The sequence below is a fragment of the Rhipicephalus sanguineus genome, chromosome 9, assembly GCF_013339695.2.
Source record: "Rhipicephalus sanguineus isolate Rsan-2018 chromosome 9, BIME_Rsan_1.4, whole genome shotgun sequence".
Lineage (NCBI taxonomy): Eukaryota > Metazoa > Arthropoda > Arachnida > Ixodida > Ixodidae > Rhipicephalus > Rhipicephalus sanguineus.
In genome coordinates, this window is record NC_051184.2 from 26,543,045 (window position 1) to 26,570,721 (window position 27,677).

The 27,677-nt window shown below is 47.0% G+C and overlaps 1 protein-coding gene across 1 annotated transcript in view; it reads left to right on the forward strand.

The window, feature by feature from the left end:
• Nucleotides 1-3,631: 3,631 nt before the first annotated feature.
• The window catches only part of LOC119404821 (vitellogenin-2-like), a 32,544-nt gene continuing 8,498 nt past the window's right edge, over nt 3,632-27,677 (forward strand). Inside the window, exons 1-14 of the mRNA XM_049419387.1 lie at nt 3,632-3,658; nt 3,950-4,087; nt 4,773-4,940; nt 7,488-7,627; nt 8,886-9,039; nt 10,584-10,780; nt 13,097-13,265; nt 14,569-14,733; nt 15,559-15,753; nt 17,299-17,516; nt 20,970-21,076; nt 22,186-22,460; nt 23,815-23,965; nt 25,861-26,080. Of these exons, the coding sequence (XP_049275344.1) occupies nt 3,632-3,658; nt 3,950-4,087; nt 4,773-4,940; nt 7,488-7,627; nt 8,886-9,039; nt 10,584-10,780; nt 13,097-13,265; nt 14,569-14,733; nt 15,559-15,753; nt 17,299-17,516; nt 20,970-21,076; nt 22,186-22,460; nt 23,815-23,965; nt 25,861-26,080 (2,324 nt within the window). The remainder of the gene's footprint in view (nt 3,659-3,949; nt 4,088-4,772; nt 4,941-7,487; nt 7,628-8,885; nt 9,040-10,583; nt 10,781-13,096; nt 13,266-14,568; nt 14,734-15,558; nt 15,754-17,298; nt 17,517-20,969; nt 21,077-22,185; nt 22,461-23,814; nt 23,966-25,860; nt 26,081-27,677) is intronic.

Here is a 27,677-nt window from a genome sequence, read left to right on the forward strand (position 1 = left end):
AAACCTATGTATGGAGCGACAGGCTCGATCCACTTAAGCCTTTAATTGCAGCGCCCGCAAAACTGACCCGCGTTACAATAACTCGAAGTAAAGAAAGAAGGGGAATCGAAGTGATACATACTTCTCACCGGTATCAGGATCCACCTAGCAAGTCCTAACACTCTATCAGAATGTTTACGGTACCGGCCCAATCTTCTTTTGTGCGAGTAGCTGTTTGGGCTAGTTGGTTTTCCTTTTTATTTATTTATTTATTTATTTATTTATTTATTTATTTATTTATTTATTTATTTATTTCGTTCAGGTGGTGCAGTGCGAAGTAGGACAAGAGATACGAAAAGCACTCCTCTACGCTGTTTCTGCGTCTCTTGTCCTGCCTCACGCTACAGCACCTTACCTTCCGTGCGGCCTCAGATATAATGCCCCGACGCATACTGTTGCGCTATTCCCTGCAACTTGTACAGCTTACTCGGCGAGAAGTGCAGCGACGCTAAAACCACGGGAACGTAGATACGCAAAGCTTCGCTTTGTCGAAAGCCCTTAGATACGCCCACCCAAAGTTACACAAGCGCAGAATTTCGTATCAAATGAAACGGGGCACTACCTTATGTACCGACTCATTCCTACATTTTGTAAAAGAAATTGAGCATGATATTGCTTGAGTTTTCTTAAGAGAGTTGCTGGATGCGAGACAGCCTTCAGACAACAAGATTCATGTTTCGCTTCAACCACACCAGTAATGTTCCGGTAGCCAGCTTAAGTCTGCAGCCTAGACAGACCTAAGGCGCCATGTCTTCGGATCGAAAGTAAAATGTGCGTACAATAAAAGGGGTACTGAGTAGCGTTTGCTGTCGGTACAGTTGGTACATAGTTGAAGTTTAATTGATCGCGCAGGTATAAACGTACCGGTAGTATTTTCGGCTCCTAGGAAACTTTCTCGTATTTCTGCTCGAGTGTCGTCTGCTAAGAGGCCTTCATGATTGCGAAAAAGAACACACGAAGAAAACGCGTTTCATGAAATGTTCAACTGGTGTTCCGCACAAAATTCCGCTGAGCTGCGGCAAGGCATCCATCGGCCAAACTGGCCGGTGTATTAATGACCGCTTAGCAGAGCACGCCTTGTCTATCAAAAATGGGGCAGGATCTCATTTGCCGTATCACTGCAAGGAATGCACGTGTGAACCATTGCTGGGCGACGCATGCATTTTGCGGAAGAGTAAAGACAAGGTGGCTCGGGAACTGGCTGACGCTATGTACATACAGAAATTTGGCCATCGTTGTATCAGTGTTCCTTCCGTGACTATTTATCAGAACGAGTATAGCTTTCGGGTTGATAAGATTTGACTAAGTGGAGTTTCTAGAGATTACGTTATTTTATTTCTTTGGTCTTGTGCGCATGCTTGAGGGTTGCGAATCAAAGCTCTTGGAAGAATGAAATTCAATTGCTAGTGTGCGCTTGTCCGTGTCCTGTGTTCTTTGTCCCCGTCCGAGCATTTGTGCCATCAGTTCAACTTCAGAAAAGGGGTACTGAGACAAAAATTTTCCTGTGGCATTTTATTGCTCCAACATGTTGCTGGAGTCCTATTAGTCATAAGACGGTATATGGCTTGCTGCTGCGCGTGACAAATAATTACAGTCTGTTTATTGCCGACCAGTGTCAGTTTCGGTTTGGGAGAGCTCCGAGAACGACGAGCCGCCGTGGGCAACTAACGCCATCTATCGTGTGAAACGGCACACAGAAATGACACATACTTCCGCGCTGCCTGCATGGTCTCGCGTTATTTAAACTGCCGCATGTGCTGCGCGATGTCGTTGCCGTCGTCGCCGTCTGGTGGCAACGACCTTCTTGAGGCTTCCACACGTTCGCCGCGGGCATGGACCTCGAGCAGCCGCCGATGAGTAGCCCGCTGGCGCAAGAGCGGCAACAGGACAATGGTGACTATGACGTCATCATTTAGTTGCGCCAACTCGGAGATCGGCCGCAGTGGTGACTTCGCGGAAGTTGGGGGTCACCTTCAGGTCACTTTAGATGATGTCAATGTCGCGAGGTGCGGCGTATAGCGCTGGATCGTGCACGCGAACTTCAATATTTATATAAATTGCCTTCCAAGCTATATTCGCTGTTGAGATTTGTTAGATATACGCACGTTCACGGGACTCGATCCCGCAGGCTATCTCAGACGTGAAATTTTGTGTCAGTACCCTTTTAACAACGGCTGCTTCTGCCCTGTTAGGTTAGGCGCCAACGAATGCCCGAATTAGCAGCAATGCAGTCTACTTGCTTTGCCGTGCGCCTACACCAAGTAAACACAGGGCTTTCAATAGGATCATACCTTTTCCTAGCCTTGCCCACACTTTCTCGCTTTTCGTACAATCAACGTTTATTCCTCCTCCTCCTCCTTGCCCGTGGTATACACTCTGTTCGTAAGAACAATGAAGGCTAAGCAGTGGTGATTTCTGGTTTCCTCTCTCTTCAAAAGCCTTCGAGGTCGGCAAGGAGTACGTGTACGAATACAAGGGAACGATGCACGTTCTGAACCCTGAGCAGCGACATCAACTGAGTGGCCTCGGATTCCGAAGCAAGGTCATCATGCAGCCCAAGCCAGATCACACGCACTTCAAGGTAACTACATGAAAGAGTAACATAAGGCGTAGTACTGCGGTGACTGCCACAAGGTGGCCCGACGTGGTGTGACCAACCGAAACGAATGTTTATAAATGCAGATATGCTGAAAAAGGTGCAGACGTCTACGCTATAGATATTTGTTCTACGCTGCTGCTTTACGCGCTTCCTCTTAGAGTCTTTCAGGATTGCTGGTTGGTTAAGGAGGGGCACCTCCCTTTAGGTGCAGCACTGTGCGCACTTTTCCATCTACCTACGTCTCTTCAAATCTGTACCCTACAGCTATGAGTACACAAATACGCATGACAGACTGCCCTGTGGCTGTCTGGTGTTCCAGAGGCAATGAGCTTCATATTGAGTAGCTTGAACGTATATCTTTCTAGTATATTTTCTAGTTACCTAACCGCAACCGTCACGTTTATATGACAACAGCCCTGAGCATCTTTCTTCTGTACTTCAAGAACTTCAGTTTCGCTGAAAGCTGATGACATGGCATCGTCAAGGACGCCAGCGCAACTATAGTCACTATAAAAACAATCTCGAGGGACATTAGATTCATATTTTGTGGTAGTGTCGTTGCTCTTTGTTTCTAGAAAGCAGACGCCTCTGTAACTTATTCTTCCAGATTGTTAACCTTGAAACTGATTCCTTCAACTCGGACGAGATGGACCTGAGTCACCACGAGTTCCACTACACGCCGAACAATCTCCAGCACGACGCTCTCGAACACCCCTTCGCCGGAAAGTTCGACGAAGGAAAGGTACAGTGACGCTAGCACTATCACTGAGGCAGTGACGTTTCTAGCGCCACCTACAATCTCCGTATACACTTACTTGTCTTCAAAAATACAAAAAAGAAGACTCATCTGTGGTTTCACCAGAGGCGGTCTCGCTAGTCATGAAACACAAGTGCGTCTCTAGGAGTGTTTTGAAAATGCGTACAGTCACACTACTATGTCTTTATAGATCGTGCAGTCTTTGCTAACGCAAGCAAGAACTCGCGCTCCATATAATGAATGCCATGTCCATCATTCGCGAAGTCCGGAGAACAGGGAGTTGTGCAAGGAGCTAGCAGAGTAACAGCTTAAATAAGTCTTGTTTCTGCGACACGTCTTGCGCAGAGACATCCCGCTCACTTTAAATCTACTTTTTTTGTCACCAGAAGCGTCCAGTTTACCGGTTCAAACACATCAATATTTCGTGTTATTTGGGGCAGACATACAGGGCTTTATCAGCGGCCATAAAACGCGAAATGGTGCACTAAATTCATCAGACCATTCTTTTTCCGTTGGTATACCGATTGACCAACGTCGTGCGTGGGCTTCTGCAGATCGAGGAGATTGAGCTGAGCAAGCACGCACCTCTCTGGGTGAAGAACCTCAAGAAGGGCGTGCTGTCGCTCTTCCAACTAGACCTCGTCAAGGGACGTCACGAGCACCACCGCGAAAAGGAGTACCACGTCAAAGAGGTAAGCAGACAGAACACGCAATACCGAAACCGTGTCTTGACAAATATCGCACGGAGCATCAAACTCTTTGCCTCTTTCGACAATCACTTTGGGTAAATTGCTATGCCGTCTGATCACTTTTCTCTTTGGCGTCGTGTTTAAGTTTTCAAGCAAGACACATCGCCTTCAGTCAAGAATTGTGACGAGCTGTCTGTAAATACGTCAAATTTACGCAGCATTACCCCAAGGTACTCGCTATTCTATTGCAACAAAAAGAAAAGTGGTAATGTGTTGATTTACGTATTTTGCTGTAACTAACCTTAATTTTAGTGTAATTCAAGGTCTATTTATCCTCAGATCAGTCATGTCCTGCTTTTGCCCAAGAAGAATCAAATGTCATGCCCGAAATACTCCTGCAATTTTTTTGTCGCTTATATTCATTTCGAGCCAAGGATAATCACACTTTTTACGTGGCTCCCGGAAAGCGTTATATTGAACATGGTAGTGCCTTAAGCAAAGTGGTCATATGCGGCAATACACATCAAAATAAAGTTAGAGAAAGACACATCAATAACGCACAATATTCAATTGACGGAAAACTCAATGCACCTTTCTATTTCTTAGCCGCTAGTCGACACAACTAGCGAAAACAAGTTGTGCACGCAAATGTGTACACGGTGCCTGATTGGGATATTATTGCACGCAGGATGGCCTTCACGGCGTGTGTGACACCCTGTACGTGGTGCACGAAGAAGAACACGATTACATAGAGGTGACCAAGATAAAGAACCTGGAGAAGTGCGACCGGCCCAGTTATGCCATCTTGGGCCGGGATGTGGCCAAGAAGTGCGTAAAGTGCGAGGCGGAGGAAACGGTGAGTGCATCACATCGGCTATGCGAAGACTCGGAACACGTGTTCAATCGGTTGTAGAGGAAGAGCACGAAAGAAGCGGTTAAATGCGATGCACTCGAGAAGAAGCTATAGTATCTTTTTTTTTTCTCTCGAAAGCGTGCCATTAGGCACAGTAAAGGTGCCAAAAATACACATGCAAATTTGCTTCGTATATGAAGTCTAACAGTGAACGGTGGAACGGTCCGTGAATCCAGCGATCAAGGTCCGGTGGTCAGTCGGTCTGTAGTTAATGAGCTCCTACCTAACGACGCGGCGACAACAAATAATCGCTTTTCTAAGCAACCACTAAACTGATTCTTATCTGGCTCGCTGAATTTCATAGAAGTTGTTATCTAGTAACCACAGCAAATAAATTTTAGTTAAGTCGTTCATGCTCAAGAAGCAAAAAATATGCTAAATTTTTACAAACACAGGAATCATGTTTACGATTCTTGTAAATGCTAATAAAAGCAAAACAAAATTATCACACAATTTCGCAGGGAACTTGTGTAAGGTATATAAACAACGGAAAGTGTTGACGTTTTGTACGCCGCTTTCAAACCATCCGCTAAAGGGGAAGCAGAACTTATTGCTTACCTTTTGAGAACACTGCAACCCTACCATAAAAGCTGTAAACTACGTCGCTTCGGTAGGCTTTAAGTGTTCAGACAAATGCAACTGTTTTTGGAGCGGAGCAGCGAATTTGTAAACGTCGTGCCTCTATAGTTGTTTTTTTTTTATGTTTACCTACATTCTGCTATTTTTACTTTGAAACCCGATCAATATCTTAAGCTAGGACTACTTCACATCGATCCTAAAGGAATGTTGCGAAAAACAATCACTAAGAAAATAATCTAGCTTTCACGAGCGGTTTTGGGGAAAACTTGGCATAACATTGTTTATTTCTGTTCTGCCCTAACTGGCTCACTGCAGGGAGCATGAGGTTGATATCACCTAGGCTACTCTATTACAGCGAAAGCTGTTATGAGATCATTTCACCGGCCGTTTTTGGCGCCGTAGTTGTCCGCCGCCGCCGCCGCCGGTGTCCGTAACCAGTATCGCTCGAAATAAGAAAAAAAACGAAATAAGAAAAAATTCCAGGATTGAACGAGGTTCGAACCTGGGCCCTCTGCGTGTGAGCCCAGTATTCAACCTCTGAGCCATGCCGGTGGTTGAAACCGCTTTGCAAAAAGGTCCTATACAGGCTTCGTGTCGGGAACGAACCACATTAGCATATGCAATATAGCGTGGTAGAAGAGTAAAATAAGCACCAAGCGTCGCACAACGCGAATTCTATAACCAGGCGTCACACAATGCGAATTGCGCAACGCGTAGGTTGTTGATTGCTTCCAACCCATTACAAAGGTCTCTGCCATAATTCTTCGTCGTCATCAGGCACAGCATCAACAAAGTGCGCATAATGCCTTGCATGCGTTTAGCAGATAGCACGGCTCTCCGTAGAATGACGAAAAATGGCACAGTGCCTGCTGCCCTACTTCTCAAAAATTACAATGATTTATAGCGTAGTGGGTTCCTCTCAAATGCACTTGTATTGGTTGCCAAGGAAGCCCATAAGCGCATGATCCATTTCCTCGGGGTCTCAGTAAAGTTCTTCGCACCCCTTCCCCGTCTCTCTCCCACGTCAGCGTATGTTATACAGCATGACGGCAGAGGGAAATAGCGACCGGGCGTCACCCAGTGGAAATTACATAACTGGTGGGCCGTTTAAAGCTTCCAACCCATTACAAAGGGCTGAGCCGTAATTCTTCATCGTCATCAGTCGTCGCGTCAACAAAAGTGCACATAATCCCTTACAGACGTGTAGCTGGTGCCTCGCTTCTCCGCAGAATGACGAATAATGGCTTAGTAGGCGCTTCCCAACTTCACGAAAATTTGATTTATGGCGTAGTGGGTACCTTTCTAGTGTACTTGTATTGTAGCCCCAAGAGAGCTTACAACGGGCTCTTGAAACGCCGCTCTTCCAGCTTTCGCTGTGACTGTGCTGCGGTTTCAGCGCACGCCTGGCGTTTTTTTTCTATAAGTTCTGCAACGAAAAAAAGGAGAAAAGTGGTACTGAACAAATAAAGAATAAAACATATGGCAAACTGAAATAAGTAAAGAAAATAACATGGTAGCGAACAGTTCGCTTGCATTGTTTATTTCGTTTCGTATAAAAATGCACTTAACGTGGCGCTCCGTCATTCGCATTTTCGTCGATTTTTTTTCCCTTGTCGCGGCAGCAAAACTTTATTTTTTCATCTTATGGCACGTGAAGGTCCCTCACTTTGCACCGTGACAGTAAAGTTTTTTCAATTGCCTCTGTATTCTCTCCATTGTCATGGTTAGTTGAGTCAAATCTAAAGAAAATTAGCGACCGTGCTCAAAACTTCATCCCTCTTTGCTACACTCAAGGTTTTTCCAGCTTTGTAAAGAGCTAAGCACAATAATTTTTTGCATTTGTCTCGAAAATTTCCCGTCAGTAAATTTTGCCACTATTCTCGAGCTTATTGTCTTTTCATCTCTCTTCAGCACCCGTCCTCTTCAACATCGGAAGTTTATTACGAGCTGAAGGGAACAGCACAGCACTACGTCATCACGCACGCCTGGGCCGAGTCCGGATACCTGTTCAAGCCTCACGGCGAGGGAAAGAAGATCCACGTGAAAGTAAAGTAAGCAGTGCTCGAACGAGAAATATACAAAACAAGAAATAGTCGAAATGCCTCACTGCATATTGCGCGCGTTTTAGAAGGAACTCAGGAACGTACGTTGGCTTAAGAAGCATAATTTAATGCCGAGTGCGCGCTACGTATTCAAGGCTCCAAGAATGTCGTCATACAAAGTGAATTTTTTGATAAGGAATATTTTTACCCACCTTTCCACAGCGTAAGGCTTACCACAGCTTAAGTCTTCCCGCCGCTACAGCCTTACCACGGCGTAAGTCTTCCAACAGCTTCAGCCTTACCACTGCGTAAGTCGTGTAAAGTCTTCCCACAACAAAAGCCATCGCACATTGTAAGTCTTCCCGCGGCGTAAGCCATCGCACACCGTAAGTCTTCCCACAGCGTTAGCCTTCCGACAGCGAAAGTCTTCCCAGAGCTTCAGTCTTCCCATAACGCAACTCATCGCACATCATAAGCCTGCCCACAACGTAATTCATCACACATCATATGTCTTCCCCCAGCGTAAGCCTTCCCACAGCTTAATCATCCCACAACGTAAGCCATTGCACATCGTAAGTATTTCCACGGCATAAGCCATCGCACACCATAAGTCCTCCCACAGCGTCAGTCTTCGCGACCGGGAAGCATTCACCCAACTTAACTTGAGGGTGGATGAAAGTGGACAAAAAAAGCGCTGTGATGATGTTACCTTCGCAGTAAGGTTACCGTATGTGGGATTAAAGCGCGAGTTTAATCCTTAAAATGGGTCAGTTGCTGCAGGCCAATACTCAGTTTCAGTCTAGAAACCAAACGCACTAAATTCCTAACTCAAGAATGGCTAGCAGAGCAACGCGCTTGTATTATATTGTGGTTTTGCTGAATATCAATTTCGGCTTTACAAGAGCACAATTTTGTCGTCGATTGGTGGATCATCTTGCAAGGAGTTGAACATGTCGTTCATAACTAGCGAGGCTAATGACATATGACGGTGGAAATAAATGTGATCTATGCGCATATAAAGCCGTAGTTGCCTCTGCTTGATAAAACGCGCTGGGAAGTTCCAGTCCCCGTCGCAATTACTTGGTCACCAATGTGTGCCGTGCTAGGACTTCTAAATTAAGTATTTCATTTGGCCAGCAGGCCAGCGACAAGCTCACGTATAACTTGAAATACCTGAAATACCGTAATACCTGAAATAAAGCTGAATTGAATTGAATTGAACTTGGTGCACTGGCGCAACGTTCTGAGTGTCCACGAATATATACAGTCGCACCCTGGACCTCCTGGAAGAGCACGAAGCCACCACGGACACCTCGGTCGGCGATGACCACGAGAAGGAGCACTCTCTGGCTCAGGACTTCGGCACCACCCCGGACCTGACGAACCCCGAGCAGCTCAAACACCCCAAACGCTCCATTCGAGCACTTCGGTTTGCATGGAAACAAGGAAAAAGTAAGATGGAGTTCAATTACGCCAAATCCGGCGGTGCTCATTTTCACCGCCATACTTAGCGAATGTATTCTCGCACAAGAAGCATCTGATATTTTCCATCGATTACGAATAAGGTTAACGGATGGCGCCGTATGCTCAATGATGAAGAGAAGGAGCCGTGAGAGGTTGGCTTAGTTTGTACTTAGCTAAATGTTGAATATTTTTCGCCCCTTTTGTGCCTCTTTTATCGTTCTCTTTTTGTTACAATTTTTATTATTTAGAGGAAAAGTGCTCGACCACAGAGTAAGGACAAAAAACATGGCTGATCCCTCTACCATAGGAATCGGTATAACACGAAAGTGAAGCGGGCCTTCACAGACGTAGTTGAGCGTTTTCTGTGCATTGTTTCAGCACAAGGGCGAAGGAACTAATGCTATAGCAACAAATTGTAATGTCACGCGAAGAACGGCAGCAGCTCGAAACTCGCAACGCGCTGCTCAAGCAGACAGGACGCATGGAAAGAACATACACAGGATGAGCGCGAACTAAGAACTGTCACAGTTCGACAGTTAAAGCGCGCTGCTCAAGCACAAAGGAGGACGCACGACACGATCGCACAAGTATACACAGGATGAGCGCGAACAAACTGTCACAGTTGTAACTTATTTCTGTGACCAGCGCGCTCCTTTCGCAAAAGCGGCCGTTGCAGTGAGCAAAGTGACATTCGTGCTCTCTGTAAATTTAACGCAAACTTGCAGTGAGAGCACATGACATACAAACCACCCCCCATCACGAGACAAGCGCGTGCGCACGAGCGACCACACAATGTGGAGGCGCGCGCGCATCGCAAACCGCGGGGCGACGACCTTTAAAGCGCGCCCTTCGAGCCCTTCGCGCCCTCTCGATAATAAAAACACGCTGAAGTGCCACCAATCTCCGGGTGCTGCCAACGGTAAGAGGTGTATATAAATAGCTCGCTGTTAGTACGGTGAAGAACGTGCCGTCTGCGGCCGAGTCGGTTCGCGCCGCGCGCTGTGGAGCGAGGGGTCGTAGGTTCGACTCCCGGCGACGGAACTTCATCTTCTGGTTCTTTTTCTTTGCCATCTGTTATTGTATATTTTACAACGTCATATCCGTGACGGAAGTACGTCAGTGGAGCTGTAGTGAACCCCGGCATAAAACACTTTCCTGTTAAAAAAAAAGAAGGTAGACAACTAAGCCATCGGATAAAAACTTGACGAAAACAACGCTACAGTTATAGCAGGGAGAAGCGAACATTACCTCACATGAGTCATTATTTAGGGCCTAAAATTACCCAAAATTAGCCAGCGCCGGTAGTATGCTAGTAAATAAAGTGAACTCAGCCAGACATTTCCGTCGACGTCATGGCAGCCCTTCACAGAAAGCAGGGCGTAAGTGATTTCAGGACTGCATTAACTCCTTCCAAGAATTATTGTATTGAAATCAAGAACTATAGGCTAATACAAGTTCATCAAACGTCGACCGCCTCCTACCCCCCACCACAAATTTACAGTTCGCGGAAGGCCTTCACCAGCTGGCGGAATTGGACTACACTGACGAGGACATCAAGGAGATCGACAACAAGCCTAGCGGAAGCCAGCTGTTCCTGATCCTGTTCAACTCTTTCGCGGGCTTGGACTACGATGAGATCAGCTGGGTATACCAGAACCACGTGGCCTCTGCCCCGGAGGAAAAGAAGGACAACATCCTGTGAGTGATCCTGACATATACCTGCTCGTGTTCGAAATAACGGCAGGCGTATTCCTTAGAGCGTCGGCACGAGGAAGCGCAGAACACCTCGTGAACCGCAACGGGTGATGATGAGCTGTACGGCAAATACGCGCAGTGCAGCTGGTGCGCAGAGTGAAAATAAATGCCGGCAGGTTCGTGTTCGGTTAGCCCTTAATGCAGACAGAGGACAGAAAAAGTGTTCCTTGCTCACAGGGAAGTGTCGCCTGCAACCCTGCATTAGACAAAAGAAGCACAGTCTACAAGACACAGCGCTGTGTGCCGTGCGTTGCACTCGCATCATGTGTACATCGTTCTGCTTGCGCAGGACAAATAGCAATAACTCTCACAGTATTAAAAGGACACGAAATAGAAAAATAAATGGCCAAGCTTGCACTAAGTTCTGAAGTCTAATCTGGTTGCTTGTAGGTTGTTGCTAGGCCTTAGCTGGGTGATGCCAGGTTCTTTCCAGGTTGCTTCTTCGTTGATGCTAGGCTTTAGCTATAGGTTATGTTTGGTTGTTTGCAGGTTGGTTCTAGGTTGTTGCTAGGAATTATCTAGGGGACGCTACGTTGTTTCTAGGTTGCTTCTATGTTGTTTCTAGGCTTTAGATAGGTGATACTAGGTTGTTTCCAGATTGCCTCTTTGTTGTTGCTAGGCTTTAGCTATAGGTGATGCTTGGTTGTTTCTGGATTGCTTCTAGGTCGTTGCTAGGCGTTATCTAGGTAATGTTAAGTTACTTCTAGGTCGTTGCTGGACTCTAGCTAGTTGTTAGGTTGTTTCTAGGTTATTGGTTGCTCTGTTATACTTCAGAATCGTCCAGCTTCGCTGGGTGAAGCCTTGCGCGACTTAGAGCAAGCTTCGGCATTTTCTCTTTCTCTTTCGTTCTATCGCTTTTCTTTCTCTCTCTCTCTCTTTCACGTGTTTCACGTGCTCCACTTCGCCGAGCAGAGTTTTCGTACCTGCTGTACTCGGCCATGGGGCTTGCCCAATTCCAGCGATGCATACCCACTAGAGGAGTTTTGCAGGACGAAGCACAACTTCAAACAGCTTCACCGTAAAGAGAATGAAGAGAGCGCTTTCCTGTTCATGACAATGATAGTTTTGTGTTTGTTTCTAGTATTAGTAAATCAGAATTTCGTATTACTGAAAGCACCACTCTTAGCGCCAGAAGGCGCTCGGTAAGCAAGAAAACGTGCAACAATAAAATACGGGTGGCGACGCCGCCTTGAAGTTTCTGCACCAGATCGCCCCGACGTCATAGATTTCGAGCCCATCTGCTAGTGCCTACGTATTAGTTCATCCGCGAAAATTGTTTAAATTGCGGCCTAAGATACCCAAAGTCTTAACATACCATGTTTCAGAAAACTTCATTGAACCAATGTTGACAGAATGCGCAAAAAGACAAATTCATGACGTCACTATGACGCTCACGCGCTAAACCTTCGGCGCGAAATTGAAAACAATCTTTGACCTTCATTTTCTTTTACCGTAATTAACCTACGATGGCGAACTTTCAACTACATTCTGGTGGTAACTAAGTGCTCCATGTGCGTATATAACTGCCAAAGAAAATGAGTGTTTATTTGGACAGCCATTATGCGCCTCCAGTAGTTGTTAGCATGTGCGCATGCATAAAACTGGCTTCGTGCTTTTCAGTAAACGTAGTCGGAAGTATAAGCTGCAGTCTATGTCGTTTACGTGTATACTGGTGTCACACAGGCATTTTTGATCGCGATCACGACTAATCGGGATCGAATTTCTTACTCGTGATTGGTTCCTTTACGCAAGCTACAGAAGGAAGGCAATCACATTTCAGAAATTTGATCCCCACCGGGCTTAACAGGGATCAGCAGTGGCGTAGGCAGAATTTTTTTTTAATTTTCTTTTTTTTTTGGGGGGGGGGGGGGCACGCCTTTGATTTGACGTGGGGTCCCGGCAGGTAAGAGTGGTCGAGCGTCATTTCGTGCTCTGTAATACATGGCACAAAAATATTTCGTGAGGGGGCACGGGCCGGTGTGCTCCCCCCACCCCCCCTCCTGGCTACGCCACTGGGGATCAGCAGTGCATCGTGTGACACCGGCATTAGTTTCTTGGCACTGCACGCACTTAGTACATATCAATAGGTGTACCAACTAGTCGACCAGCGGATTCTTCTGGAGTTCTGAAACAATAATTTATCTGTCTCAACTGACTAAATGTGTCACTTTAGTGTCCCTTTAACATGGTGCACACATAATTCGAGTACTGATGATGGCACGAGCCCAACATTTGCGTCTTTCCGTCGTATCTCTCCAGCCACGCGTTTTTGGATCTCCTCGCTGCCGCCGGCATGAACCCTCACATCGCCTTCGGCTTGAACCTGATCAAGAGCAACCAGATCAGCAAACTGGACGCCCACCGCTTCTACGGAAGGCTCCACCTGAACCTGAAGGAAGTCAGCCCTGCCTTGATCCTCGAAATTGCCGTGAGTGCCAGGTTTCCTACAAAACGTTGTCATCCTGCAAACAGCACTGTGTAGAGGTAACCGCATTTGGTCGTCTGGACATGGCTTCTAGACTATACCTTAGTGGACGAAAATTCAAGAGCAAGGTCATCAGGAGTTTTATTAGATCTGGTGTACTTATGAACCTTCTGGTCTTGCGTGGCGTACCGCTTAATTATACAAGCATGATATATCTGCCTCAACAAGCTCCCTATATCTGTTTACATTGCTGACTCTGTTGTTGTGGTACCCTGCTGATGAATACAAAGACACGTGTTCAATTTCTAGCCAAGATGCCTTTCTTTTTTTTTATCAACACGTATTGAAACGAGCAGTTACACTGAAAGTTCAGATAGCAATAATTAAACCGCGAGGGTCAAGAGTAGTCTGGTTCCTGTACACTATGATACAACCCTCATACACCCAGAGTCGCGCTCAAGAGCGAAAGTTCATTAGGCGTTATTAGTTACAGTTGATTTTCACGTTCAATTAACTCATGCAGCCACTTTCAGGAGTAAGGATATTTGAAACCATATTCACTTACCCGTTCCGATTTATACGCCGACTATTGTCATCCCTTAAGACAGCTCAGCTTTAAATGTGCAAAATGATTAAGGATGATCTTAGTTATGGTACTAGGCCCGTAAGGATGGTTCAAAACGAGTAGGCGGTTTCGTTGTCTTAGCACTTTCTAGGCAGACCAACGTTGAACTCAAGCATCTTGTTCGTTTCCTCAGAATGAACACGATGCGCAGCTGCACATCTTCCTGTTCAAAAAGCGCTGCTATCGCGAGCGCTCTGAGTATTATTTCAAACTTAAGGCTGGGCTAAGTCGACACTATAAGTAAACAAAGGACAGAAAACAAAACAGGGAACGAGGACGTTGAGCGCAACCTTCTCGTCCTCTCTTTAACTATGAACGCCAATGAACGCCTATCTCTGAACACTTATGAACAACTATGAACACCTGTCAGCAACTAAGCACACCTATCAACAAAAATGAACACCTATCAAATACTACGAACCCCTCGTAGCTTTATCCAGGGTGCTTGCGCGTTTAGGTTTGTCAGAGTAACTCGGACGGAGCGAGCGCTGACAGGAACACTTCCCATGCAGCTGAGCAACAAAACCTGAGACACTAACATATCTCAAAGATCTACGCTTCGAATATGATGTAAAGAAGTTTCTGCGCTTTTCCCTCGATGTCAAGGCTAGGAGTGACTGACAATGAATAAGTTCAGAGGCTCCTAGAACACACGACACCACTGTGAACGTCATCGTGCAGGACTCGTGCAAATCGGAGGCCGTCAAGAGCCACCCGGGAACTTGGAGCGCCTGCAAGTTCGCCGCCAGCACGATAGCGAGCGGCAAGGGATGCAAGCACGCGCACGATGACCACGAGGAGGACCACGGCACCTGCAGACCCGATATCGTCTCGCACATCTTTAACGTGAGCGCACGTTCTATAGGTTTATGCATTCGCTTTGTTCCGTCGTTAGTGGTAAACGTATCCCTAAACCAGTCGTCGTCTCAATTGGCCGTAAGAAATTGCACACATGGTATGCGGCTAGAACAGTGTGATTTGTCTAAAACGCGTCTCTGTCGTGAGCCAAGTTGAGTTTCGTCGTAAGGAAAGATTGCTACAATTTGTATAGCACTCGATGTGCAGCCACTATAGAAGTCTGATAATAAGATGGACGTTACCTGCAGGTTTCGTAAATATTACGGGTAGCCTTAGTAGTACGATTGTATGCTGATCAGTTCATTATAAATGACCGATTTTTCGTTACTGCGTTACAAGAAGGGGTGACGTAACGTTTGACTCGAGCTTTAGGCATCTGTATAATGACCCACGCAGCAATATCAAGAATAAAAGGTCGAAAGTACTATGCGGGATACAAGAAAAAGCAGGTTGCCTAACGCGAAGCACGGAACTTGTATTTCAAATGCGCTGTAACCATTCTACGCGACAAAAAAAAAAAGAGCGTTTAATGTTTCAACGGCTGAAAACTAAGATTGGGCTGAAACTAAAATTTTCCCGAGATCCACGTTCTGTAAACGTTTGAGTCACGTCCTGGGCGACAGACTTGCGGTAAACTACAGGAGTTCTATGGGTAATCGTACCGCAGGGCTTCCCTGATGCATCGTGGCATACGTCTGAGTGGAAGAACGCCAATACGCGTGTCCCGCGACATTTGGCACGCGTATTACGCCCCGGTTTTCTCCAGCTTGGTGGGACCATTTTGCTAACAATCCTCTCATTCGTGCCACGCAGTACTCCGTGACCCCGGCCGACACACACCACGAGCCCCAGTTCGAGAGCACCGTCTACCTGCGCATGGCGGGCAACCTGGGCACTCGTAAAGCCATGCACTACCTGGAGCGATTCATCTGCAATTGTCAGGAGGAGCCCAAAAGGATGGCCGCCCTGTGGGCGCTGAAGCAGGCATCCAAGAACCATCCTGAACTGGTGAGCACTCACAGAACTACCACAGTGTCGCAGACATGAAACAGCGCACGCAGAGGAACAGGGACGATGGCAAAGATAACGCCACAGGAACGTATTTCATCCCTGTTGTCTTTCCCATTGTACCAGCACTTTATCGCGTGTTTTCGTAACACAATGTAGCACCAGTACTCTATATCCGTCTGTACGTGGTGGTAAAGAAACAAACAAACTGAATGCGTGCCTTAACTATTCGATATGCCTACACAAGTACACAAGGACGCGGAGGAAATATGGAGAATTGGAAAACTGCCACCTAGAGAGGCACAACGCCTGCCTACTCTTTCGGGAACAGGGATGCGAAAGGAGAAAGAAGATAGGAAAGTATATTTTAAAAAATGACGAACACTTGGAGAAAAGTAAGTAAAAACCCGAAAAAAAATGCTATAAACGAGTGGTCATATCAATTTGGTTCATAAAAGTTAGCAGAGCTCGACGGAGCTGGTTGCGCCGAACAGCTCACCATCTCGGAAAGAGGTAATCAGCGCCCGTCCTAGTGTAACCGTGTCTATTTAGCGCAGTGTTTTTATAGATGGAGAGGTAATTGTCAAGGGTCGCTCACAAAATTACAATGCAAGTGCGAGGACGGAGTAGTTTAACCTTTGTACGGAGTACCTTGACAACTTTGCACAAACTACAAAACTGGCCTTGATCTAACAACAAAACGGCTCAACTTTACCATACCAAATGCTCGCCTAAACAGGTACCCGCATGAACTTCTCGCTATTTCATACCACAAGGCTGAGTTTTTTGCAGCTAAGTCAGCGTCGGATACTGCAGAGTCTCTTGCCATCGCTTACACGGGAATTACAGGCTATTTAGGAGTTTTCAGCATTAAAAGCTGCTTTTATACTGTCAGAGGATAGTAGTGCAACTGAAAATTTAAGAAGCCAGTGACATCAAAGCTCACACACCGAGAGACGACATCAAGATGCCAATATTATGATTTACACAGGAGTCTTGCTATTAGGTAGCAAACAAAAATACACAAATAAAAGCAATGAAATAAAAGGCTACAACATGACCAAATAGGACCTGTCTCGTGTCTCGCGGCTTTCAGACTTCAGGAGCTCAAGGTACGAACCGACTTAGACGTTTTATTGAAAGTTATGTGAAGGCACCCGGTTGAGCCCTCACAACTATTCCACGTATCGTATTTCAACGTGTCATGTCTGTACTTCTCGTTCAATACACCAGCCTCGAAAATCTAACAATACTTAATAAACGAGCACCGAAGTTTGTGATCGTGAAATGTGGCCGAGAAGGTTAGGACTTCCGAATAAAGCCTGAACATCAACACTTTTATTCCGAATCATGACAACATGTATACATCCAGCGTGTATGTAGAACAGGTCCAACTGCTCTGACATTTACCGACTCTGGTTTCTTGAGTCTAAATGCAAGAGACACCTACTGCTGTGTCCTGTAACTCTCCGTGGCCGACACCTATCTACAATAGCAACGTCCTTTTTTTTCCTCAGTAATATTTTCTTTGATTTTCCTTCGCAGGCTCGCGCTATCGCCTTGCCCGTGTTCTACAACACGAGTGAACCCAGCGAGATCCGTATCGCCTCCTTCCTCATCATCTTGTTCAGCCACCCAGAGATGTACTTGCTGCGTCACATCGCTCTGGAAATGCTCACGGAGCCCAGCGACCAGGTGGTGTCGTTCGTGTCGAGCGCGTTCCGCACCTTGGCCAAGTCAAAGTACCCCTGCCACCGTGACCTGTGAGTGAATCGGCAAATAGAAAACATAGGTCTCGCGTTTGCGTTTGCGATGCAGTCGGCACCTGAAGGACCAAGAAGATAACGGTAAAAGAAATCAAGATACGCGCAGCGAGCGAGCGCCAAACCGGAGTGCGGTGCGTGTACACCCTTCACAAACAGAAATACGAAGTTGCTATTCGTGAGAAAACGCGAATTTAAGGTTGTTCCAGTTGGCACTAATGTCCGGAGCAGTTGTTGAGAGCGGCATAGGCACACGTCGTGTGACGGGAATTCAGAAAAAAACAAAAAACAAATCGTTGTTGTTCAAAGGGGGCCTGGCACAGAGTTGATGTGACAAGGCATTCCTAAATCTTCGATCAGCTTTATAGTTCTTAATTTGCTGCAAAGAATGTTGATTAGCATAAATACAGCCCTTGTTAACTCTCCAGCGGTTCTGCTGAAGGAGGCCCTGCAATAATTTGTGAAAGTTGTTACAAGATATAGGCGATCTATAGTCGATGTTCCTGTGAACCAAGTATTATAGCGCTGTAAGTAGCAGGGTATTCGGTGCGCCTACCTGGACTCTTAATGCAAACACACTTTATAGTACACTGCATAGGTTTGCCATGCAAGAAGCTGCGAATTACCCCGTGCTGCAATGGTGGGTCGAATAAACAAGCGGGTTTTTTTAAAGACGATAGTCTTTCTTGGGATACTTGAACGCAGATATTTTGGTCTGTCTGTCTTTCCATCTGTCACACGATTCAGCCACCCGGCCAAATAAGTACTTGCTGAACGCCCAACCATCTTGAACTGGTAGCTGCGTTCATATTTGTGAACACTGTCGATCGAGAAGCAATTATAACGCATATCTGAGGCGCAACATCAATACGTAAGCATTAGGTGGTGTGTTTCTTTACTAGAAAATACACAGATACGTAATTCTAAAGACCCTAGTGTTTCTTAGGCTGCACTGAAAATGCGACGCTATGCACGAAAAAGCCCTCTGCCAGTGTTTCTTGGGCTGCGCTGAAGATGCGATGCTATGCACGAAAAAGCCCTCTGGCGACGAGATCGTGCTGACACCTGGCAGTGGCCCTGGGTTCTGCACAAGCTCATGTTTCCCGACGCCACTGCCAGAAGGCGTCCATGTCTCACGCAGCGCCTCCTCTATTTTATCAATGTCAGCCAGGTGCGGACGATTCAACATAGAGGAGGCGCTGTCTGAGGCAAGGCAAAACATAAATGGCAGAAGACTATCGTCTTTCGAGGACATTTGCAGCAAAGCACGCAGATACGCGGCCACTTTTTTTATATTCCGGATCACGAAACTGCGAATACCCGTTTGAGTGACACACTTTTTGTTCCCCGCTCACGGCACGTAAAACAAAAGAGCCAGCAGGCTCGTGAATACGGCCAGGTTCAAAGCACTTTCGTCGCGCCTCAGTCACGTCGTCCTTCGCTAAACTCAGCCGCCAAAGCGGTGCCGATCGGGTAAAGGTGGCGGAGAGCAAAAAAATAAACGCGAAATTATAACAACGAGCGCACGTACGACGAGCCATATAGACAGGGATGCAAGTACAATGCGAACGGGCTGTATAGTGCTGGTGTATACCGTGGAATTCGTCCCAGACCCGGTTACGGGATGACAGTTACGTGTGTCCTCGGCTTCGCGGCACGCGTTGCCGGAAGTCGCTTCCACGTGACCGCGTCGATGAGGTTACAGAGGGTAACAAGCTTCGGAGACTGTTTCCTAAATGCGAAACATTTCTTGGCGAACCAGACACTTTTAGCGTTTCTGTCTGTCTGTCTGTCTGTCTGTCTGTCTGTCTGTCTGTCTGTCTGTGTCTGTAACACCAAGTTCGCTGTTTCCCGTCAAGGAGCGCGTCTAAAAAAACTGGCTTGTATTACGTGCTTCTTTCGGGAAACAGCGAAGGTTGGTTTTGTTTCGGTGAATTGGTGGAGGAGGAGATTTGCTATAGTACACCACTGGCATACCGCGACACGAGCAATATTCGCGCTCAGATCCCATGGCCCTAAGCGCCAATCATCAGGCAGCCTTATTTGGACGCGCAACCAAATGCAACTGTCTAATCCACGTAAGCATCAACTTCACATTCAGTATAGGGCGCGTAAGCAGAACTTCCGCCCAAGCGCACCATGCGAAACGTGAGGTCCCTCCGTACGTAACGCGTGTATTGCTACACCCGTATTTTGAAGCGATGGGGGGATCACTCCCTAAGTCCAAGAGCTAGCTCATGCCTTACCGGTATGCATGGCGTGCAGCTACAACTAGAGTTGAGAATCTCTTTCAGGCGGCGCGGGGGCGCTTTCACCCGCCATCAACCTGGACACCTCGTACCAACGACCTCGTTAACGCAGGTCTGCCATGACTGAGAGCTACCTGTCAGCGAAGCGCTAACGGTGGTCGATCACGAGTTCTGGTGACGTATGTACATCCCTAAAGAATTATATACCGAATGATTTCGTGCATAACGTCGCTCTCTCAGTCGTTTCTAGACAGAAAAGCGATTCGTGCGAAGATGTAGAATCACACAATGATCGGAAATCGTCGCAAAACATTTTAGCCAATTCCAGGCCGTGATAACCGTCGGGGAGCGAAGCTGTAAGCGCGCGAGTGTATGTGATTGGCTAGCGATAGCACGTGATGTGGTCAGAGGCGTGCGCATGGTCCTGGGTGGGGGGGGGGGGGCGAAGGTTCATCGCGGCGCCCCCTCTCTCCTTATTAAGTCAATGTATGGGGTAGGCTTTGCGCCCCCCTCTTCTTAGATGACTAGGGGGGGCGGCCCCTCCCCTCCCACCTCCGTGCGCACGCCTATGGTGTCGTAGACCCGCCACTAGATTTGAAACACGCGCGCTTAACATTTCGAGCATCATCATCATAATTTCGTTTATTTATTTCTTATTCACTCTCCCCTCTGGTCACGTAATCTGCATGACGGCTACTACTACTACTACTGACGATTGATTCGGAATGTTCCAACATATTATAATCAAGAAGCTTCCTAAGGCATAGGTGCCTTGTTATTTCACATCTTATTCGATATTCCAGGCAAAGTATCCGCAATAAATTCGTATTCGAAAACTTTGACAATGACACATCCTTACATACCGCACACTTGTGATGCTGCACTCTTCGTTTTACATGAGCAGTGGGCGCACAAATCCCGCTTGCTTTATTGTCATGGTAATTTATTTTCTATTCACTGCTTTTTAACATAGATATTTAGATGTTTCATCAAGGGTACGGTTAGGTTGCGATCGACGACTGTGAAGAGAAAGCCGACACTGATGTGTTTCAAAACCGCTCATTATGAAGACACTTCCGATATCCAGTTTTTAGGTTAAACCGCATAGTGATGTGAATAAGTTATGAACTCACTGCTGACTTCACATACGAAACAACAAACATTCCAAAGAATATTTCTCAATACTTTGTCCTTTTTTTTGCAGTGCCCAACACATGCGCTACGTGTTGCCAGAATGGGACCACGACACAAGATTCCGGAGGCCCATAGACAGGGCTTCATCTCACCTAATAATCTCCTCCACATACAGCCGTAAGCCTACTTGCGCCTTTCTTCTGCTAGTGTCATGTTGTTGAATAGCTGCTGCTACACTTCTAACACTGGCCGTCTCTGACGCGGTGTCCAGTCTGTAGTCGTACGTTTCATTATCCTTAAGAATTAATCCAGAAAACGCAGGCTATACGGAGGCTACAGCGCAGCATAAACTCCAAGCATGTGGCACAATTTGTAAAGTGCTGCTTCATTTTCGCCGTCTCGGGGTTTGAAAATAATCAAAGAACCATCGCGGCCCACACTGTTCTGGGATACCGGCTGCATCATAATGCAAGCGTTTCCAGCTGACGTTTCCTCGAGGCCCATTGCGCGACCACGTGTCGAGGCAAATGATGAATGACAGCCGCTGCCCTTGACTGTTTCACAAAGAATGTCCTGCTGTACTGGGCTTCAAAGATATTCGCTAGAATCTTTGCCGGCAGTATCTTACTTCTCATACTAAGACGCTGTGTCAGCAAGGTTTGAACAGGCTCCTGCGTCCTCATTTGAAAGGAAGCTCACCATGAAACCTTAAAAAATCGAAACATTCCTTTGAGATTTAGCTGCCGCATTTTCCGTGGAGGCGAAAGTGCTTGAGGCTTGTAAACTCGCCCTTACTGCGCAACCAGCAGGAAAGAAGAAGGGAGACAGGAAAGAGCGCAGTTACAAGTATGAACCAACTAGTCTGCAAAGAAGTTTTGCTGCTTGAGGCCCGTGTACTTAGATTCAGGTGCACGTTAAAGAACCCCAGGTGGTCGAAATTTCCGGAGCCCTCCACTACGGCGCCTCTCATGATCATATCGTGGTTTTGGGACGTTAAACGCCAGCACTTATTCTTATTATTTAAGATTTAGGTCAAGTTTTAATGACTAACTAACTTAACAACTAACTAACGCTGCGGCTGACAGCACCTGCCGACAGCGATTGCTCAATCCGGAAGTGTACGTTATCATCGCGATTGTGTTAAACATCACGTATAACGAAATATTAATCTGTATAACTCCGTTGCAAACTTAGGCTGCTGTTACAATAATCCAATGAAAAATAACACGTTCACGTCAACACGGATGGCCCCAGTATATGGACCTTTGAACTGTATTTCGACGCAGCCAAATACGACTACGGTGGCATGACGTCTATGGAGATGATCCGCTCACACGACAGCTACCTCCCTCGCAACTGTTACGTCATGCTGAAGGACTACAGGGCCGGCCACTCGTACGACACACTCACCCTCGAGTTCGAGAGCTGGGGAATGGACAAGCTGATAAGCAGCATGCTGGGCCCACGACCCGGATCCTCGAAGAACCTCTGGAACTTTTTGGGCCGTCGACGAATTCCGCGTGACGCATCGGCTAAAGAGCGAAAGGAGATCGAGGACTCCGTGAGTGCTTTGAGCCACTGACTGACTCGACTCATTATTAACAGTAAAAAAATTATGTGCTTTATATGTCGCGCTTAAAGCCAACGGAGTATGCTTTTGGTAGAATCAAAGCCCTCTATCAGTGTTACGTATGTAGCGAAGTCTTTGATGCTTTATTAATATAAAACGCGCGTACTGCATAGCGAGAATATCGCTTCATAATCGCCACTGAGGCCTGTTAAAGTTATTGATGCTCAGACACCCGCTTAAGTGACGTTTAAGTTCTGCCAGGACGCTGCGAAATCACCAGCTCCGTCATTTTTTTTTCTTACAACAAAAATTACATGGATACTCTCGGCGGGGTTTTTGCCGTCGGCGTCAGCATCGCCGTCATGCTCCGTTTAAAGTCCAAATCGGTAACATCGCCCCACGCATCTTATGTTCCACGCGCGATTAAAAAGGCGCGAGCGCTGGAAACGAACGCGGCCCAAGCAGAGACGGAACGTGCCGGCCATCTCCGTCGCACGAAGGTCGCATACGAAGGTCGCCTCGATGTCGAGGTCTGCCGTCGATGGCTCCTCAAAAATGGAGGAAACGCCCAGCCGACCGTCTTTCTGTAGGCGAAAAAGCATGAAGGGGCGCCGTTCGGCAGGGGATGGGGGTTGCGTCACTTGAGCAACAATTGCGAACTTTGAGCGTAAGGGCCCTTGGTGCTCACGCTGTCTCGACGGACATCCGTAGACGGCTCACATGCCTATGTACGTGCTGTTCTCTCACCGCTTACTTCGCGTTGAGACGAGAGACAGCGCGAAAACCACTTCGCTCCAAGGAGCAGCCGTATTCCCTTACACCAGCGTTTTGTAGTGACACGAGATCGGATCCAAGAGAGTTAGCTGTTCGCCTTTCTTCGTATAGCATTCAAATTTGTCCCTATCGCATTTATTGCTTCGCCCTTGGAAAGAAACTGATTTTTTTTTACCCAAGTAAACATTTCACCTCATCTGTACATCGTATAAAACAAAATGAACACTTCAGTACGCGTGGTGTCGTTAGGCTCATCAGTTTATGCCTAGCAAAGGCAACTGGTACAAAATAATGTAAACATGTTGAGCCTGTCGCGTTTTGTCCTTTGAAGCCTCACGTGCATCTTGACCAAGTTCGTAGCTATCGTGTCCAAATCACCTATACACTGTTGCGACCACTGGCCCCTGTAAATTGCGTCCTATTGGTGCCCCTGTAGGAAACTTGCTAGTCAGCGGTGTGTTATAAATGCATTTTCCTCTCAGAAACAATGACCCCAATGAACAGAAACCTGCAAACCTCCACGTGTTATTCACCAAACGTGGTTCTCTAACGTCTGCTTCGCAATGCGCAGCTCCACATCGCCGACCGAGAGTACGACCCGTTCTACGCCCGTCTCAGCCTGTCAATCTTCGGAAAGACCACCGACACCTTCAGCATCGATGAGAGCATCTTGACCAAAATACAGGAGAAAGGTTGGGAACTTCGCTCCTTCGAGTTGCAATGTATGCGAGTTGCGAACACTAACAGATGTAACAGGAGTACTGCAAGAGCAGACCTATTGTATTACTCTCCGCAGAGTTGTTTAACTCCGCGTGAAACCATAAGGACGGTTTCCAGCCAAAAGCATTGGCAAGGACTGACAAGGAGAATGCGTTTGGCTGGAAACCCTCCTTACGATGGGCAAGCAACTGGCTCAGGCAAGCACGATTCTCCGTGCGACTGTAGTGCTGAGTTAGCCGAGGAACTTATACTTTCCTTGAAAGAGGCGCAAAATAGACTCAGCCTCTCCACTAATCAAGTGGAGTCGCCCATTTCAGGCAACTACGTCGCCGACGCAGCGTTAACGGGGTCTGGCACTCTGTCATCGGCGAACGGAGCACAATCTAGCGGCAGCATCTGGCAGCCGCCGCACAGCGATACAAACAGTCTCGCAACCATGTCAGCTAAGATGATAATTTCCAGCAGTAAGTTCTTGTGACTGTCACCGTGAATATCACAAAATTCACCAAAAGGATGCTCGCTGAAACGAGATTCCCGAGGCTTAGTTCCAACTTCATAGACCAGCGACTCTTAACCAAGCCCTTTCTTACACGATTCTAGGTGTTTTAATGCTGGAACGAATGTTCGCCGAATTACAACATATACCAAAATAATTGGTAGACAGGCTCGTAATAAAAGTGCACCGTTTTAGTATACTCCAGGTAGTACCAGCAATGGACAGTGGAGCTTGAAATGCGCGACATTGGGCGGAGTCTTGAGCGCGGTATCAGGCCAGCAGCCATGACACGTGTAATGTGTACTCTTTTTATACTCAGCTGAGCACATACGACTGTCACCTTTAAACGAAAGGCAGCACTCGAGGGTTGATATCCTGATGACAATAAGTTAGATTAAGTTTACTCATCTTCAGAAAGGAGTCCAATCGTCTTGCTTGGAAAACGGATGTGGTCTGGGCACCAAGCAACACGTTGCAACTATTAGTATTTTTCATCTTAGCTTCTCGACAAGCGTCAACCAGGCGGAGTTAATAAGCGATCACTTTTTTTCTAGAAATCGGCAAGCTTCCCGAGCAATCTTCTCCAAAATCGGCAACGCAACCTGAACTACCAGTGCCATGGTGTACGGATGGGTAACAAACCCAATGCCCCAGGAGAACCAGAGTGCGTCAGGACAGTCAGGATTGTTACGCAGCATCCACATCACAAAGATAAATTTTCGAAGGCAGAATTCCGCTAATTGCGCACCTGAGTATGATCTATAGCACGAAATTTCAGAACTCAAGGATGTCGAGTAAAATGATGCAGGAAGTATCCCAGCCAACGCGATGCTTCTGGGCGTTGTTGTCGTTTCCCCCCTTAACTTCAGAGCATGCTAAACCAACACGCCCAGCTTCCCGTCCTAATGCGATGCTAGTACCGCGTACACACTGCCTCGTGCGCTTATATGTTAATTTTAATCTGATCGGGTATCACCCACAAAAGCAGTTACCGCCGCACGGCGCAGGCCACGCTGTTATGCGTAGGAAACTTCTTTGCTTTGTGCTATTCTGATGAAAAGACGCGCACGACACGAGTAGCCGAATTTGCTCTGGAGCTAACGCGGGCGCCAGCGATAATGCTGGAATGTTCACAAACTCGCGTATAAAATACGACGCTTTCCGTAGACGATCAGATTATCTCACGACCGAAGTCTGTGCTCGCCGTTGTCATTTTGCGGCGAGTGTTTTGCTTCTACTTTTAGTCTGTTTTCCTGGGCCCAAAGTTCGCCCGACAAAAAAAAGTTTTCTCTTTACCGGCTTCAGTTTTGAGCCCTTCGCCGTCACAACCACGTGACAATGTAAACAGTCCTTACTAAACCTAGCAACAGTTGCAATGAATGTACCTGTACCTTATCTCAGCTAAGCCGGAGGAGGCGGTGCAGTCGTTGCTGGGACCCGATGTCAACAAGAAGTACTTCTACATGACTAAAGACGTAGAGCTGCATATGCCGAGCGAGTTGGGAGTCCCAGTCTTCTTCTACTTCAAGCAGGCAGAGTTTATCTACGCAAAAAGGGACAAGATGGTCCTCAACCACGGCGACAACGCAGAGCTCCACTTGGACATCAAGCGCCACTACCTGTGAGTTAAACATCTATTGCTAAGCCCAAAGGTGGCATGTTCGATTCCCCGTTCCGATGAGTGCCGAATACACAAGCGTTTGTGACCCTGAAACACCGTTTCTGTGACTAAACATCAAGAAAAAGCTGTCGCATAACACTGTAAGAAGGCCACTTTAAAGGCCACTGAAAAATGTGCCCACGCTCGCACTGACGGCTATGACTTGTTCTTTTATTGCGATAGCAATTATATGGACAGTCTCGGCTGATTTTTGCCGTCGCCGTCGCCGCCGTCATGCACCGTATATGTATATGTCTATATATAGATATCAAAGCCACAAAGAAAAATAATTCGGAAAAACTTTACGACGCGCGGAATCCAACGGGTGACCTCCCGCTCTCCAGTGCGCGGCGTTGACGGTTAGGCCATGAACAGCTCCGTCTTTCAGCCTGCTAACGGCGAGCTTTTTATATACACCACTTACATCAGCCTGCTTTCTGAGTTACCACATAGATGGCGCGATGTCCACGCGTGGCGCGTTTTAAAGATCGTCGCCCCGTTCTTGCGAACGCCGTTGCTCTTCGCCTACAGGGCGTGGTCGCCTTCGTGCGCTTATCTCGAGGAAAGAAGGGGGCGGCTCGCGGGGGGGGGGGGGGGGGGGGTTGTATGTCTTGTGCTTTCCCCGCGATGTCTGCGCTGAAGTCACAGAGCGTACGAAGGTCGCTTCGACGCTGCAGCGGCGGCGTTTGCAAAGGGGCGCGCTGTTCAAACAGAAATAAGTAACGACTGGGACAGTTAGTTCGCGCTCGTCCTGTATGTACCTGTTCGTTCGTTTCGTGCGTCCTGCTTTATGTTTGAGCAGTGCGCATCCAGTGTCGAGCTGTGACGCATAATAGTTCGCGCTGGTGCTGTGTGCGTTCTTTTCGTGCGTCCTTTGGGCTCGAGCGACGCGCTGGCAATTTCGAGCTGCTTTCCGTTCTTCGCGTTACATTACAATTTATTGCTATCGCATTCATTGCTTCGCCGTTGCGGCGAAACTGTGACTTTTTTTTACTTCTTTTCAATAATACGGCGTTGGAATACAAGATCATATAGTTGAGCCCAAACGTCACAACTGCTGACAGGCTCTTACTGTCCTCGAAATCGGGGCTGGGCAAAGATACTTTGAAATTGTATCGCGATACGATACAAGATACTCAGGCAAGAAGTATTTGAGATACAGATACAAGATGCCACAACGCCGATTGTATCCGATACGATACATTCCAATTGTATCTTAAGATACTTCGATACATTCGCAAATTTGTTATTATATATTCGTATATACGGTAATGTAGCACTAAACGCCGATGCACAAAAATGTTCACTTTAAAGTTTATTACCTGCGACCACATTTGTTTCATTTGAATGAAACGTATGTTAGTATCTCAAAAGTTTTGTATTCCTTGCTAAAGGTATCTTACTTTCGTTCCGGAACAACTTATTGGGGCTGGTTTAGCTGCATATCATGACAGCGCCTTATACACTTCGCTGATAACGGTTTTTGCTTGCCGCTTTTGTAATTGGGTGGAGTCGATGCTCTGCTTGCCGACCAGCTAGCAGGACGCCATCTAGGCAC